The sequence below is a fragment of the Cyprinodon tularosa genome, unplaced genomic scaffold (assembly GCF_016077235.1).
Source record: "Cyprinodon tularosa strain WSP-4 unplaced genomic scaffold, ASM1607723v1 ctg207, whole genome shotgun sequence".
Lineage (NCBI taxonomy): Eukaryota > Metazoa > Chordata > Actinopteri > Cyprinodontiformes > Cyprinodontidae > Cyprinodon > Cyprinodon tularosa.
This window is the reverse complement of record NW_024038767.1, coordinates 427,199-444,059: the sequence shown is the minus strand read 5'-3', so window position 1 is coordinate 444,059 and position 16,861 is coordinate 427,199. Positions and strand designations below refer to the sequence as shown.

Genomic DNA, 16,861 nt, shown 5'->3' with positions numbered 1-16,861 from the left:
AATATGGAATTAGCTTCCACTGCACTTTAATTTAGATAGCTTCGGTCCAAACTCTATTTATTCATTTTATAGTAAAACCCATCTGTATATTATGCTATTGTACATAATTGTTAATTTTTTAAATAGTAATATCCACCTGTATATTATATTCGGTACATATCCAGCTGTAAATTTAGTTCATAGCACTAGTGATCTATATATTATATTCATTATTTCTAACAGCATTCATCTCTATACTCATTCAGTAGAACCATGTCCTGTATTTATGGAACCATTATTTATTCTGCACTTGCTGCTATTGCACTTCTGGTTAGACCTAAACTGCATTTCGTTGCCTTGTACCTGTACCTGTGCAATGACAATAAAGTTGAATCTAATCTAAAAAATCTAAAAAAAAAAAATAAAAACTGCCAAAAAGTTTATTTTTTCCTCCACAATTATCAATGTTTTAATAAAGAAAATCCGACACCAGATTGCCGTCAAACAGGTTTAATGAGAAGGGTTTTCACTTCTCTGCAAAAAAAAAAAAAAAATTATGACATTGATCATGTTTTTATTTAATATTATTTTCATTTTGAAACTTTAGGAAAATTATAGGATATCCATTGAAATTCTCTGGTGGTCATGTGACAAACTAGCCTGGGTGCCATTCCGAACTTAGTCCCGCCCACAACGTTTGAGGTCGGGAAGTTCGGTCTGGCATTGCTCAACAGTAGCGCGAGTATGCTCGCACAATATCTGGCTGGCCAATCAAATTGTCAGGGCGGGCTTTAAACAATGATGGACAGATGATCAACAGTAACGTAATCAACCACGTGACCAAAGCGCGCTTGGGTGACAACAACAATGGCTGCCGCTGGAGAGTTGAGGTGAGTAGATTCTGCTATTAGGTCTGTTCTAGAAGATATCGACAGCAAATTAATTTTAAAAGAGGAACAGAGAAACGCGATCAAGGCTCATCTTCTTATTCTAGGCGTGAAACTGCACGCTTTGATTTTTGTTGACAACAACTATGCCTCGCTTAACATACGTCATGCACTCCGTTGCTCTTATTGGTTGTAGGTCTATCCAATTGAGTGCAGAGGCATTTTTTTTCCTGGTTCGTTCGAAACACGCCCCATAATCACAGCTCTATGGAGCAGCATCAGACTCATTCTGACTAGAATTGAGTAGGACTACGTCAGGCTAGTGACAAACAGTCAGATCCATTCCCAACTTTTAAGTCTTTTTTTTTGTTAAGGACATATAAACAAAACTGTAGAACATAGACTTCATTCACATAACTAAAAAAAAAGGAACAGAACAAAAATTCCTACTTTTCAATGTACATTTTTTCTCTGCTAACATGCTTTGTGCATTCAGGGATTCTACGTTTTGCTTTGGGTTGGCATAAACATAAAAGAACCATAGCTATGATAATTTACGCATCAGTAAGCTGACTGAGAAACTCATTCTTTCTACCTGAAAATATTTTATTTTTATCATTCCGTCCCAGGATTAGGCAGCTCAGGGCTGAGCTGTAACACTAAGGTTGTGATAAGTTGAAGTAGCAGCTCTATATTCTGTAATGGTGCTTCCGATAAGATCATTTAGCGTCAGTGTTGCTGTTGAGAGAACCATTAGAACTGAATATGAAGTATTTTAAGTAGTAAAATCACTTCATCGGTTTATTTTGATGGGTCTAATACTACTGTACATCTCTCTGAACTCAGAGGGCTAATAAATATCAAACCGCTGAGAATCTGTAACCTAATATCTATTTTAAAGTCCAGCTTAATTGGTAATAAAGCAATCCTGAGTACATACCTGTAGTAGCTCAAAGTAGTGCAGACAGTGGTACACTGGAACCTTCATCAGCTGGGGAAGGACATACTGAACGCACTCCTTAAAGCCCCCCTGATTAGACTACAGGCAGAAACAAGAAGAGTTGAGAATGTGGAAATAAAAAACCAGGATGAGTTGAATTTCTGCAGAAAACAAGATTAATTATCAATCAAAATACATCAAAAGACGGATCAGCAGTTTTATTGCTTTCATTTTGTGATGGCGTTCAGCATGATGTGTTTGGGCATGTCTGCAGACTGAAACTTATGGCTGCAGGGGGGCAAGGACAGAAGTGAAAGCAAAATAAAACCTAAAACACAAGAACAAAACTGAAATACAAAGTCCATGTGCATGTTCCAGACGACAACTGTTAGACCGACAAGCGAGCTGGCACAGTAACTGTTGGGGTGGGGCCAAAGTATCCACTTTAATCTTTGATCCCCTGATGAATGACTCAGAATCAATGTCCTTGTACTTAGACTCCACAGCAGCAGCTACAATGTCTGGCTGGAGAGAAAGAGTCTGGGGAGGGGGAAAACAAAAGCATCAGCTGCCTGATGCACACTGATGGACAGTGAGGAAACAATGAGCTACATTTTGATCACGGTATTGATATGTCAGCAATAGCTGCACATTTGAACTACAAAATTAGCAGATAAGGAACAAAACTGTTTACAGCTCAAGCTGCAGGGAAGTGCCGAGTAATCTTATCACGTTTTATTAAGGATGCCTGGTAGATACTCATCAGACAAAAAACAATGTTTAAAATCGACCAACGTCAACAGATATCGATGTAAGGATATATATATCCCGCATCACCACTCCACACACACACACTGGACCATTCTGAATATGTTTGGATCTAAAGCGTTCTCTAGTAGGACTGGCTCTACGTTTATGATTGTTGTGCTGCTGGAACGGAAATCTCTGCTCCAGTGTGAAGCCATTTACAGCGTCTAATAGTTTTTCCATCCATTTTTTTACCCATCAAAGCCCACCATTTCCCTTTTCTTGATAAAGACGGCGGCGTATTCACGGTGATCTTCTGCCACTCATAGCATTTAGCATGTAGGCATTTAGCATTGGTCATCTATTTGTAACACTCCATATAAAAGGCCTAATTTGTGGAAGGAATGAGTAAAAGTTTAATTTTCTAAAGATTCACTCTACATGAGCGCTGGATCATTACAGATCATCCAGAGTTACCATAAGTGGCTTCGCTGCTTCACAGATTAATGTTTCCATTACTAATACATGGAGCTTGATCTTTTTTTCTTTTTTTTTTTGTACATGTGAAAGCAGTTACTTTAATTCTTATTTAGGTTTATAAGAGCAAAGGGTGATAAAATGTGCAAAACAGAAGCTAAAAAACTTCCGGAAGTTAAAAAACTCCCTGAAAAATGCTTTAACACTTGGTATTCATTAGACCAAGTAACACTCATCATAATACACCTTGCTGTTAGTGCATGCATACTTTACACGAATGTAAAGAAGGTTAAAATATAAGCCTAAACTTCCAGCTGGATAAAACACGGCATATCCGAGCACATGTTCCTGTAACACAGAGGTAGAAGAACTCCTAGAGTCATCTCTGGTCGTCTGACATCATAATTCACAGCTTATTTTTGATATGAGATGCGCTTCAGGTCATTCGCACCCAACCACTCTCCTCCTCAAGAGCAAAATGGCTAGCAGCATGCCTGACTGTTCTATTTTTAAAGGCCAATGTAATTTAGCCACAATACCAGACAGCGCCGAATGCAAGGGCTGAGAGCTCGACAAACATATCCTTCTATCGGCCAGGGAGGGAGGGAGGGAGAGAGGCGGCCAGTTTAAGAGGAAAAAAAGCAGCATATGCAATGAGACAATATATTTAGGGGGAGGGGGATGATGTCACTGCCTCCAGTTACAGCAAAAGCTGCTATATTCACTTATATCAGGGTCTACAGATCAGTTTGCTGCTTTCCTTACGTCATTCCATGAAGAGGAGAAACGATGAGACGGGGTTAGCCTCCATGATCATGTATACATGGCACCACAGATGATCATCATGTTCAAAAACACAGGCTGAGAAAAATTATCTTAAGATCACAGTCAGCTTGAGTGTCTGATATAGTGTTACAATTAAGTCATGGGAAACACAATCTAGGTACCCAAAAGATTAAAAAAATGTTTTATTTCACTTTAAGTCAACTAAAAACGTCAGTGTGTTTTAATGTGGTTAAAGGGGAGGGGCATAAAGCAGTGGATACGTGGAAAGTGGATGGAAAAGAAACAGCATTTTCAAAATTCTCTACAAATAAAAACCTAAAAAGATTCATGTTTTAACTCTGATTAAAACCATTTCATCTACTTGCCTTAAAAAGTCACCAAACTAGTGAGTCATTTTTTTGATTAATCGATTAATAATCGAAGAGCCAAACATTCCTTGAAGACGACTTTTTACGAAATTCAACCAGTTGAAACTCAAACTTTTCCACTTCAGGAGTTCTGGATAAAGCCTATTGACGGATGAAAACATTTTTTATATTTATTTTAAAGGCAAAATGTTTATATATATATATATATATTTATATATTATTATTTTTTTACAATTTTGGTATAATTACTGCTCTAATGGGTCGCTCTGTCAGCTAAAGGCATGTTTTAGTTAATTAATCGATAACTCAATTAGTAGACGATTATTTCAATAATTGATTAATCACTATTAATCTAATAGTTTCAGCCCTAATTTATTCATACCACAAAAACAGACACTCTTTACCCCCACTTTCGCATCATGCATTAATCTATTTTGCCCTTTCAGAATCCCAATAAACGATTAAAACATTGGTGTTTACAATTGACCAAATAAAAAGCGAATATTTGGGAGGAACTGCGTAGATTACCTTTGCCTCTGATACAATGTTTTTCTTAAATCACCATCAATACAATTTTAGTATAAATGATATTTTTAACTCCTCGCTTTCTCTCAAGCAAAGATTATGTGAAAATAAACACGGGGTGTGAGTATTCAGGGTATGGTGGCTGCAGTGTTGATCTAACTGGGGTCTGACTGGTGGTTCTCAAGTAAACACAGCGAAGCCGCAATCTGAGGTGCAGGACTGTTTAGGTACGCATCGTCAGCTGTTTTCTTTTTAGCTTCAATAAGTGCTTTGCTGCATGCAAAGATACAGAGGGCTATATTTGCAATGAGAAGTAGACATCTTGGTTAAAAAGCTCAGAGAATTGTCTGGTTTTGTAAATACTGTTACAGTAAATGGACACAAAGCTCAATGCAATGCTTCACTTAGCCACAATAGTTTTTGGCCTGAGAAAACAGCAGCAAATATTTCATCTCCAAAGGCTGCCAAACTGCACCCCGCTGGGCCAATTTCAATGCTTTTCTCCTGAGGAATGTCCAAATAAAACAAAAACAGTGGTGGAGAATAAAGTGTACACAGGACGCTGAATGTGTCATGACTTGCCTGCTAGCCATATTTTACCCAGGTTCAGTTCAAAACAGCAGCAGGAAGACGGATCAGAAAAACACTGCATCAATGATGGCGGGTAGCACGCAACTTCAAGATGCAAGTACAGTAAGGGAGTTTGTGCTCAGGAGTGTTTTTCTATGCCTAAAAAGCCTCAGCATCAAAGCATCATAAGAAGACAGCAGCTTTGACAAAGGGCAAATCAAGTTAAACAGAAAAGATCGTTGCAGGTAAATTAAATTATGCAAAATATTTTCCCAACAGTTTTCATTTCCAACAAACATCTCACCCCGAAGTGTTGGCGAACGGTTTGTCTCTGCATCATTTCATGGAAGTGCTCGTTAAATTTCTTGCCGAGGATGTCCTGCGACAGGGTCTCGTATGGGTCGAATGCCTGCTCCTACAAAACAAACGGAAAGATTTAAAGTTTAAATGATCAAAACAGACTCAAATTCCTCCTCTTCAAATGATCTATTCCTTGCTCTAATAAGGCTAAGCTAAGCTAGGTTTTGCTAAGCTATCCTGACCATAAACCCCCACTGCTCCTCCCAAAAATTAGCCCTGCCCCTTAAGGTTTCTTGGCCCTGAACACATTTTTTATTTTCTGTTCTGTGGTGGGGCTATTTTTCAATCAGGTTTAGCTCCGCTTTTAAGGTCATAATTACTTTTTATTTAAGTAATTAATAACCTACTTAAACCAGCTTAATTTTCAGCTGTTTCATGTTTTTTTCTACTTATAATTTTTCAGTTTTCTAAATTAAGATTCTTTTTTTCATTAGGAAAACTATATCCCATAAGTATCATAGCATATATAAAAAAAGAGCAAGCTGGTTTTTTGCTGGTTAGTCTTTGCTGATTTGGCAGTTTCACATTTAGAGATCCTGATGACCACACACATTTGTATGTATGTAGCTGATTCCTCCCTTAAAACCACACTAGTTACCTCGGCCAGGTCTTCAAAGCAGCTGCCCACCAGGGGATGAGGACTGCCATCAGCAGTCATCTCCACTGCGTCCTCAATAAGTCCCAGGAGCTTCACGGTCAGCTCATGGATGTCCAAGATGTTGCTGAAGATCACCTCAACATCCTGCAACAGCAGAAGAAAAAATAGGAAGTGATGTAAATAATGCAAATACTTTATTTTTTATAAAAACTTGTGCTACATGGGTACATCAGTGCTAAATTTGCATAGTTTAACTATTAAACATTGTTAGATAAATCAATGCAGTCTGTTCCCATCTTAGTTTATATTAAGGCTGCATTTTGCACCCCCTAATTTTTTTTTTCAGACTATTATTGCATTTTTATTTTCCTTTTCTCCAAGGTTTCATCATTTCCATCGTGTTCTCTTTTGTATAGAGTTAGGGTGACCATATTTTCATTTCGGAAAACCAGGACACCTTGGAGCGGGGGTGGGGGGGGGGGGGGGGTGGGGGGGGGGGGGGTTGATTGAAAGAACAAATGTGATCAGAGGAAATGTTACTCGGCGCACAACAGTGGTGAGAATTGGAAGTTCAGTTTAATATAATATAACTCAGTGAATAGTTCCGTCTGAAATGAATGAAAATAGTTGTTTTAATGGTTATAGAGTCAGATATGTGGCGGTAATGTTTGGTTTATCTAAAGGTTTTAATCTGTTACTGTGTAAATGGGTTTGGCTGTAATTTAAGGACAGATTCTAATAGATCTGCAGAGTGGGAACTATAAATCTGATAGTTTAATTTTTTTATTGTTGTTTTGCACAATATGCTTAACTACGTATTTTTTGTTGTTGAATATTAGATATTTTGCAGATATAATTTGTAGATACATTGTTTAGATTTACTTATATCTTTCTACCCCTTTTATAGAATAGAATAGAAAATCCCTTTATTGTCCCACAATGGGCAAATTTACAGCAGCAGAAAGATTATTGAAAATGGTCACACAAATGAGAACCTTAGAAAAATGTATAAGAATAACATAATAGGGAAGAGTTAAAATATAAAAAATACAATTCTGTAAAGTGTTTTAACAATATAAAACTGGAGAATTAATAACCAATATGCAGCTATGGACATTTTTACAGTAATGGATATTTGAAAATAGCAGCAACATCAGAGATGTGCAGAATGACAGCAGCAGGTTATTTAACTGACTGAGGTTTCTATCATTACATTTGATTTGATTGGTTCCTGCTCCCGGTGGTTGGAGCCTTTATTCCACTCTGGATTCTTGTGAGTGTAGTCTTTGTTCACTTCAACTTTTTGAAAAATAAATAAATAAACAAACCGTTTTGAAAACCTCGGTATTCATTCTTTTCCTGCTTTGTGTGTCAACTTTCACGGTTGCTAAGCAACAGAGCATACGGCGGTAAAACTCGCCGAAGGGAGGACCTGTTCAAATTTACAGACAGAACTCTTCCGGTCTCCTTATTTTCAAGGACTTCGAAGGATCCAGTCTAGGTAGACCGCGTCCTTGGAGGATCCGTCCTAGGTTTTCGAACAGAGCCTCTGATTAAGAACAGGGCTGCCCGCACTGACGCGGCTCAGGGATTACGTCACACGGAGCGTCGTGCGCAGTGAAATCAGGACATTTCCTCACTTTCTAAAAAAAAACCCGGGACGCCCGGGACAGGACGTGAAATACGGATATGTCCTGGGAAATACGGACGTTGCCACTGTCACAGGTGGAAAGATGCCAACTTCTAGCTCACATAGATCTCACTTTCCTTTAGTGTGGCAGCAAAGTATTACCGCCGCCTACAGGGATAGAGTAAGAAAATTGGTGCGTTACTCTCGTTAAAAGTAACGTGCCCAAAAATGGAATCCCACTGCGATTTGAAATTGACATTTTTTATAATGCTTTGCATGTTTGCATGATGGAAATAAAAAAATTTGTTTTTGTTACTTTGGCATTAAGAGGTTCAATGATATTTTCATAATCAAATTAATGCTATTACAACAATACCTTATTATGCCAACACAAAAAAACAAAACCTTCTCATTGTCGCTTCTAAAATCCACCGCCGTATTTTTTTTTAAATAAACCCGATTCACTTTCTGCTCCCTGCTGAATCCAAACAGCCGTGATCCATGGTTAGATTGGTGCGTTCAGGGTGATGGAAATGTGTGTTTTTTTTTGTCTCACATTGTATTTTTCTAATGTGATGGCTGCATGTGCAACCACACAACAAATAGTCTGGTAATTATTTCATAAAATCTTATTTTACTGTACTGCATTTCATTTTTTCTACTTTGATTTGGCATTGGTTAACTATTTAGGTGCACACATTTAGTCGACTCATTTTGTTATTTCTTGCTTGTTTGGTTTCTGTACATTAATATATTTTTCATCTGAGTTGCCAGTTCCTGGGAGGCTGTCATGAGTGAAGCCAGTAAAGGAAAGGAGACCCCAGCTGCAGAGGATCTCCTCATTGACATGGAGGCCTAGTTGGACTCTTCCACTTACATTTAGAAGGGGTGTAGGAAGGGTTTACGTTTCTGTATTTGGTTTTGTTTTCTATAATTACATTTGGAAAGTTTAATATTCAAGTCCTCTTCCTCATAGGTTTAGTATATTGCTTATGTTTTTGTCTTTTGTTGTAGTTTTGTTTAGGAAAATGTATTTTATGTTTCACTCTTGTTTCAAAATGGTCTGATCAACCAGTGTTTAGATATGTTTCCCTTGTGTGTCAGCTAGGTAGGTCTTTTCCTGTGTCAGGTTTGGATTATGTTGATTTTTGTCATTTGTTTTCCTTGATGGGCCCAGTCTTGTTTGAACTTTGAACTTTATTTTCTGCTAAATAAATTTGTTACAATTTTTTCATCAATGACTTCCCTGTGCTTCTCTGATATTTTGGCTCGGTCCCTCACATCCAAGTAGGACAAAATTACATACTTTGGTCACGTTGCACCTTCTTCCAAAAACATATTTTTTGGCTGTTTTTTCTTCCAACAATTGCTTTGAAACCAAAGGGGCTGTATGCTTCGTTGATGACATTTTTCACACAATTTAATGAACACATCAAGGCCTCTGTCCAGTCTTGTGCCATTAACCCACACTTTCAGTATCACTCACATGCAGAACATTGAGAACAGTGCAGAGCACTTGTAAATCTTAAATACTGTTATACAGAGGCAACTACAAATACTAAATGTTCTGCAGGGTTTATCTGATTTACGTCCATCGCTCCTCCTGACTTTAGGCTGCAGGTCTTTCAGATCGCCCTCTCCTCTGACACAAAATCTGACCATCAGCTGCTTAAACACCAATTGCCGACAAAATATCTTATGCCCAACTAAAACTGAGCCAAGATCTTTTCAAGAGAGGTGCTGGTCTTAATATGAAATTATCAATGCATGAAGGTAACTGGCTGTCTGCTGAAAAGCCATTTGTAAATTAAGTCCAAGACTGTTCATTTTGACTGCTGTTAAAAAGGGTCAGGGTGCATCTAAATCAGCCATTAGCTTTTTTTTTCTCTTTAGAAATGTGATATCTAACCCTCAATCTTTACGTTTGTGTGACGGGTCATTTTGGGGATGATAAATATTTCATAATATTAAATATTTATTAATATATTTTCTTCAGAGAATCAAAAAACTGCAAACTGTCCTTCCAGCATTAATCATTCGCAGCTAAAGTTTCCAATCAAAGTAAGAGGATAAGGTGTTTCGGAAGTGGACTTCACACAATATTATCAATAAGCATTAGCACACCTGAAGCCTTTCCATATTTTTAACGATACAACTATAAACTTTGTTGTGTTTTATTGAGTTTTCAGTGTCAAACATCTATAAAACTAATCCTGTTTTGCCTGGTTTTGCTCTTTCGTCGCCAAACGAGGAAATTCTGATGTACAAGCATTAGCACAAAGGTAGAAACATAAAAACAACAAAAAAGGAAGAATATGAGTCTGAGCAGCAAGGGCAAATTTAAAGCATAAGAGAAAATACTGTTCAGTTATTAAAAGTAGCACCATCAGAACCAAAGACCTGGACTGAGTAGGATACTTGCTGCAAAACAAGAAAATCAAAGCCGGACTTCTTACAGGAAAGCAAATTATCCATTATAAACATAATAGCACAAACGTTAACACAAGAACCTATCAGAGCGTTGGCTAGATGCTTAGAACAGATCGATATGTGGAAGTTACATAATTTTATCCAACTGAATAAAAACAAACTGAGGTAACGATCTTCTGACCAAAAGAGGAGAGATCCAGAGCTCCAGGTGCTACACCTAGAAACCACTGATTATGGCTGAAATCTTCTCATAATGGTGGACTGAGACCATCACCTTCAGAGGCACATTAAGGTTGTTACTAAGTCAGTCTTTAATCAACTAAAGAACATTTCCAGGATTAAAGGACTAATTGACTAGCAGGATCTAGAAACACTCATGCAACTACTGCAGCAGTGTCTTCATGTTTGCCTAAAACATCAGACAGCTGCAGCAGATCCATAACGCTGCTGCCTGTGTTCTCACTAGAAGTAAGAAAGTAGAGCACATCAGCCCCATTCTCAAGTCTTTGCACTGGCTCCCTGTAGCTCAGAGAATAAACTTTAAATCCTTCTGTTAAGTCTATTCAATTCTATTCAGTTTATTTCTATAACACCAATTCACATTTATTGTCATCTCAGGTCACTTTCCAGTTCACCAGATCATCCAGTCAGATTGATTCAAAGTTTTCTATCTAAGGAAAACCAGTTGATTGCATTTGCTCATTGACTCTTTAGCAATCCCTCACACTAAGAATGCTTGTAGCGACAGTGGAGAGGAAAAACTTCGTTTTAACAGAAAGAAACTCTATAAATCACTGAATGGATCAGCACATCAATACATACTGAATATAGTTCCTATGCTCCACTTCACTGGAACAAACTCCCAGGAGACTTTAAAAGCACTAAAAGCCTAAATTATTATTATTATTTTTTTTTTACGGCACTAGTGGCATCCATACATGGGTCGTGTGCGCTAATCACTGCTCCACCTGGACGCCTTAGTTATTTTAATTAAAAGTTAAAAATCCATTTTTTTTTTATTTATTTATTTATTTTTTTTTAGAACTGACTAACTGTTAAACTGTAAAATGATGGATTATTAGTTTAAAGGTTTGGTCCAATTCTTTTACTACCTGCTTTTATCATGTTTTTATCTTGATTTCTTCTCTTTTATTGTTTAATTTATGTAAAGCATTTTGAATTATCTGTTTACTGAATGGTACTTTACAAACAAACACTAATTAGGTTTATTAGTAGAAGTAATGTTTATAATATCTAACAGTTGCTGGAAGGGAGCCATTGCTCATCTGTGCATCTAGAGTGCATAGATCTGTTATGGAAGAAACTCTCCATCTCTGCAGACACGTCATGCATGGGTTGGGTGACATTATCCAACAGTTCTGTTCATTAATCCTTCATGATTCCATTGGTTACCTACTTTAATAGTGTTCATTAGCAAACCTCTAAACTGGATTTGATTTAGTGGTATTGAAATGAAGATGCTGAATAAAAAATGTTTTTCAATATTTTTTTAAAATGACAAGATTTGAAATCCATGTTTTCTATTCAATTCAGTTTGAATTATATTTATTTATATAGGTCCAATTCAAAACACATGTCATTTCAAGACACTTAAAAATTCAACCAGATCATACAGTCAAATTGATTTTTTCTTTTGCTGGTTAGAATATGGTTGTAGGGCACTGATACTCCATGGTTTGTTTCTTCATAAGAATGTGTTCCAATTAACAACAACATGGCTCATATTTCTCAGAACAATTGTGAAAAGGATGGGAACCTTATTGAGTATTTGGTGAATTCTCCAGTCTAGAAAGAAGCTCAGCCGTGCCGTTATTTAAATGCGGCACTTCCTCGTCATCTCTGAGTTCCTTTAGATGATGCTGTATTTCAACAGACATAATTGAGGTTATTCTGGCTGGGGATGCAGATGTTGTTCCTGCCTAAACCTAATTACATGTTCTGCGTTCCTATGGGCCTCACAAAGGTTTATGCTCCTCACCCAAATGATACCACAAATTACCCAACCCAAAATATGCTAAGCCACAGCAATTCATGAAACTCGACTTCGCACAAACTTCTTCTAAACCTAGGCACACTCAAATCAATTAATGTTGGCAAGCCATACTAATCCCTGAATAGTAAAAGAAATTGAGCACACTTGAGGCCTATATTAGTTGCTATAGTATATTTTTTTCATGCTTGAAAAAGAGAAATTTCTTTGAAGCCCGAAATAAACCGCTGACTTGTGAGGGACAGTCAGTCCACAAAAAATACAAATTTGATGTTAATTAGCCACCAGGATGTGAGGTTTTAGTAGCTCAGAGTAGCTGTAAACAATAAATACCCGGTTTGAGGACAAGCGGCGTGTTAAAACGATGTTGTTTACAGGGGAAAAGAAAAACTCTTTAAAATAAAGCCTATTTGGAGGCTTCAAAGGCTTTTAGACCCTAATGCCCAAATTAAAGATTACAGAGTTTTGGTTTTAATCTTTCAATGATCTTAGTGGGGATTTGGCTTAAATTGCCTTGTTGGGTGTTTCAATATGTGGCTAAAGTGGCTTTGAGTAAGCTGCCCACAGCTACTGACAAAATAGAACAGAGTAGGAATTTCAAATGCATTCAGCATTAAAGTTAATGGATTTTTGTTTTATATATATATATATATATATATATATATATTTTGGTAAATTGTTTCACAGTTCTATGGATCATAGGGTAAGGTATACGTCATAATGAGAGGAAATGTTTTTGGAAAACTGTAATGCTACGTTCACCCCTAAAGCAGCAGAAGCAGCTAGTTTACATGCAAAGTCAATGGTTGACGCGCATCAAGGCGCAGCCAAAGGACCTGCAGCGTGTTTTGGGCAGCATGAGCAGCGTTTCTGAGCACCTGACGCGATGCGAAAGCAGCTGCTGCAGGAGTTGGAAAAATCAAACTATTGCTGCTGGATGCGCCACATCAGAGAAGCTGATCTGGGAGCTGGCAGGGAGATAGACACATCGCTGATGATACAGATCACTATGATCACTCCTCTGAAACAGTTCAACGCCTAAATTAACTTAAAATGCTGTAATCTGCCAGAAAAACATGTTCACTTTTATTATCCTGGTGCCTGCAGTTTGGATTAATTACATGAAAAACGTTTTCCAGCTGCCGCGGCAAACTGCGGAGAGGAGACCGAGCCAGAGATTGCTGTTAAATGGGATTCCCAGTGACAGCGTACCGCCGGTATGTGGGGGTCTAAAGGGCTCCGACAGAGAATCAATATTTATAGGCGGAATGGTAATCTGGATGAACTGACTGCACAGATTAAGTTTTCAGGTGGACTTTCTCACTTAAAAACATATTAAAACTGCTTTTTACCCGCTGATCAAAGCATATATAGCTGCCATTGTTCCAGGCAAAGAAAGGATAGAGTAGCTCCGCCCAACGCGCATCAGACCCACTTTTCCACCACGCAGCTGGAGCAGCAAAGATGCTTCAGCCGCGCGTCAGAACTAAACTTGTACAAGCATAAAAAATGAAATTTTGCTGCTCTTGCTGCTTGCGGTCTGAACGTAGCATAAAGCATGATAGTGGCTGTATCATGCTGAGAGCAAGTATTACTATCAGTATATATTGTACACAGTGTATGGGAGCAAACTGGAAGAACACTAATCATTAGTTTTTTATAACATGTTAGATTAGTTCTTTTAAAAACTGGGTGCACCAATGGGAAGCATCAAACTGGTTTTGGAATGACATGCAGGCTAACACTGATTTCTAGAATGTAATAAAGTTTGCCCCAAAGCTTGACATCTTATTTATAAACTATGAATTCTACAAAGAAGATTGGACAAAAACTCAAACTAAAATAGTGAATTTTAACACAATATATCTAACTAAGTATTAGTAGGGCTATGTACAAGTACTTGGGCTTTAGTGTACGACTGTAACAGTAGGAAACAAAAAAAATTCAAACTAGGACATCTCAAATAAATCAAAGGAAACCTTTCAAAGGTTGTGAGAAAACCCTTAAAAGCAGCGCTTAGATGTTTTTAGCTTGAGCTTGATGTTCCTCACCTCGTCTGTGAAGACTTTGGGGTGGGACAGGAAATGGTTCCGGAACACTTTGATAATAAGGTCAAGCTCTCGTAGATACTGACGCTCCTCTGCGATTTCAAGCTTCACCAGTTCGTCATACGAAAGCTCAGAGAGAGACAAAGGCTCCTCCGTGAACTGCGACATCAAGCCGATGTCCTCCTCCTGGTCAAACATGTCCATTAACACCTAATACAGATGTTAAACAGAACCCATTAGTAAAAAGCAATTAAACATAGCAGTTCCTTCCTCTCAATAAGCCCAAACTCAACCGACTTACTTTGTCTGCACACATGGAGACTTTGATGTCCTGCTGGGTGATTTCATAGTGCCGAATGTTGCCCACATAGTTGCCCGCCAGCTTGAGTATATCAGCTGATATGTATTCAAGTACTGCCACGATGTACAGGGACACATGGTAGTCCACCTTGTAGCCCAAAACCTCCTAAACAAAGAAAAACCAAAATACTTTACATAAAGCAAAACACATGAAATACTCCACAGATGTTGAAGGTCGAGTCACATAGATTTAAAGCGTTTGTCTAAACGTGGAGGATGAATAATTACTGTGCAGCAATTAGACTAGTAATCCAAAACTATAACCTCGTTTATATAAACATCTCTCAGAAACTAACTAAGGCTTCTAAATGGAAGAAAATGGAGAGAGTTCAGCTTTACCTTAAGCAATGGGTGTATTTTGTCGACTGGGAGAAGTAAGGGGCTTCTTCTCTTACGTTTCTCAATAGCTCCCTGGGCATCGTTAATCGCCCACTTATCTATCGGGTGGGGAAAGGTTTTCTGCACGCGTTCCTGTTGAAAGCAAAGACAAGAAGTTGCTTCTTTAAATTACAGATCAAAATGAGCATTTTCTATATATATATTAAAACCATGTCCTTTTTCAGAAAAGAAATACCAGAAGAGAAATTAAGGGTCAGTACCTCTACATCCTGCACAGTGCGAGGCTGGGCCACACACAGCATGTTGAGCAGCTGCAGGATCAGCTCTTCAATGTGCTGCAGGGCATCCTCCTTTGCTTTCAGGTTTGGGTGGACCTGCTCCTGTACCTGTGTGTAAGAGACCACCACAACAAAGTAGGTGAGCGGCAGATTCAGCCAATGGATTGGATTCTTTCCGGCCTTGAGATGTTACAACAATAAAAATGGAAAGACCCCCAAAAATCTACATAAAAAATCTGGAAAAGTACATCATATTCACTCCTGAGCATTAAACGTGTATTTTCTTATTATTAGGTATGGGGAAAAAATAGTAGTAACAAGAATCCATTGCTTAGATCATTTGAAACCCAGATATTCCACCTTTTTTATCCGATGGGTGAGGGAAACATACTAAACACTCACAGGTGAGACTAGCAGTCCCCTTTGTTGTGGATGCTGTAATCAATTGAAAACAACTCGGGAGTTCGGCATTACAATCATTAGTAACATCTTAAGAAATTAATTCAACAGAAGCACAAATACTGAGGAGCAAAATTAAACTTCATTATCTTCTTCTACGAGTTGAAACAAGTCTGGTTTATTCAAATAACCTTTTGCACAAACAGGAAGGCTTATTCCAGCCTCCGTCTATTTTGTATGAGTCGAAAAAGTTTACGGCTGATTAAAATCTTAAAAATCACTGGAAGTGGGGTCAGATAATAGATTTCTGTAAAGTAAATGGACATAATGGAGTCTAGCTGATAAAAATAACTGTTAATCAGTTAGAATCCTAAGTGGAATTTTACCAGATCCTATTATAATAAAGTGGAGTATGAATCTAATTTAATCTCATTGGTTATATGGGCTTACAGAAAAATAAAACACATTCATAAAGTTACATTAGCCTTTTTTTGCAATAAGTCTGTCAAACGTATTTCACTACAACAACAAAATTTCCCGTTTTAGTCATATAAACAGAAAGTATCTGCATCCTCAACAGATTTTTAAACACTATTTTTTTTTTTGTTTGTTTGTTCTCGAAACCAAAAATTGTAAAACACAGTAAGATAGAAAAACTTTTCCTAAATGTCTTTAGATCAGGACAGTTATCTTAATACAGGTCCTATTTAAGGTGGAATTATTTGGGTTGAGCTATTGTGTTTTTTAAAATTAAGCAAAATGAACAATGGCGGTTAATAGTTTAATTAATGTGAGCTAGGGTTGTCAAAAGTATCGATACTCAAAAAAGTATCGATACTGAAACGTTGTATCCGGATACAATACTCATTTTCAAAAGTATCGAGTACCAGTCGCACCTAAACCGTCATTCATCAAAAGTGCAGAATAGAGGAAAATGCACTTTCTGAACACTGTGTGATCAAATAATTCTGTGCACTTTTCAGTTTCAGACTTTTTTTGTAACAGGTGCAGCTGCTGAGAATTATTTTTGTTTCTTAACCGGCTTGGCTAGTGTCATTGTTATGTGTACAAAGCATAGCCAAGTAAGGAAAACTTAATTTTAATTTTGTAAGTTTTTTATCAAGCTTGC

General features: G+C 37.6%; 1 protein-coding gene across 1 annotated transcript in view; it reads right to left on the bottom strand.

Moving 5' to 3' along the window:
- The window catches only part of sos2 (son of sevenless homolog 2 (Drosophila)), a 62,151-nt gene that overhangs the window by 16,507 nt on the left and 28,783 nt on the right, over positions 1–16,861 (bottom strand). Inside the window, exons 2-8 of the mRNA XM_038285105.1 lie at positions 15,316–15,441; positions 15,056–15,187; positions 14,658–14,822; positions 14,360–14,566; positions 6,238–6,381; positions 5,584–5,694; positions 1,807–1,905 (exon numbers count right to left, since the gene is read on the bottom strand). Coding sequence (XP_038141033.1) covers positions 1,807–1,905; positions 5,584–5,694; positions 6,238–6,381; positions 14,360–14,566; positions 14,658–14,822; positions 15,056–15,187; positions 15,316–15,441 — 984 coding nt within the window. The remainder of the gene's footprint in view (positions 1–1,806; positions 1,906–5,583; positions 5,695–6,237; positions 6,382–14,359; positions 14,567–14,657; positions 14,823–15,055; positions 15,188–15,315; positions 15,442–16,861) is intronic.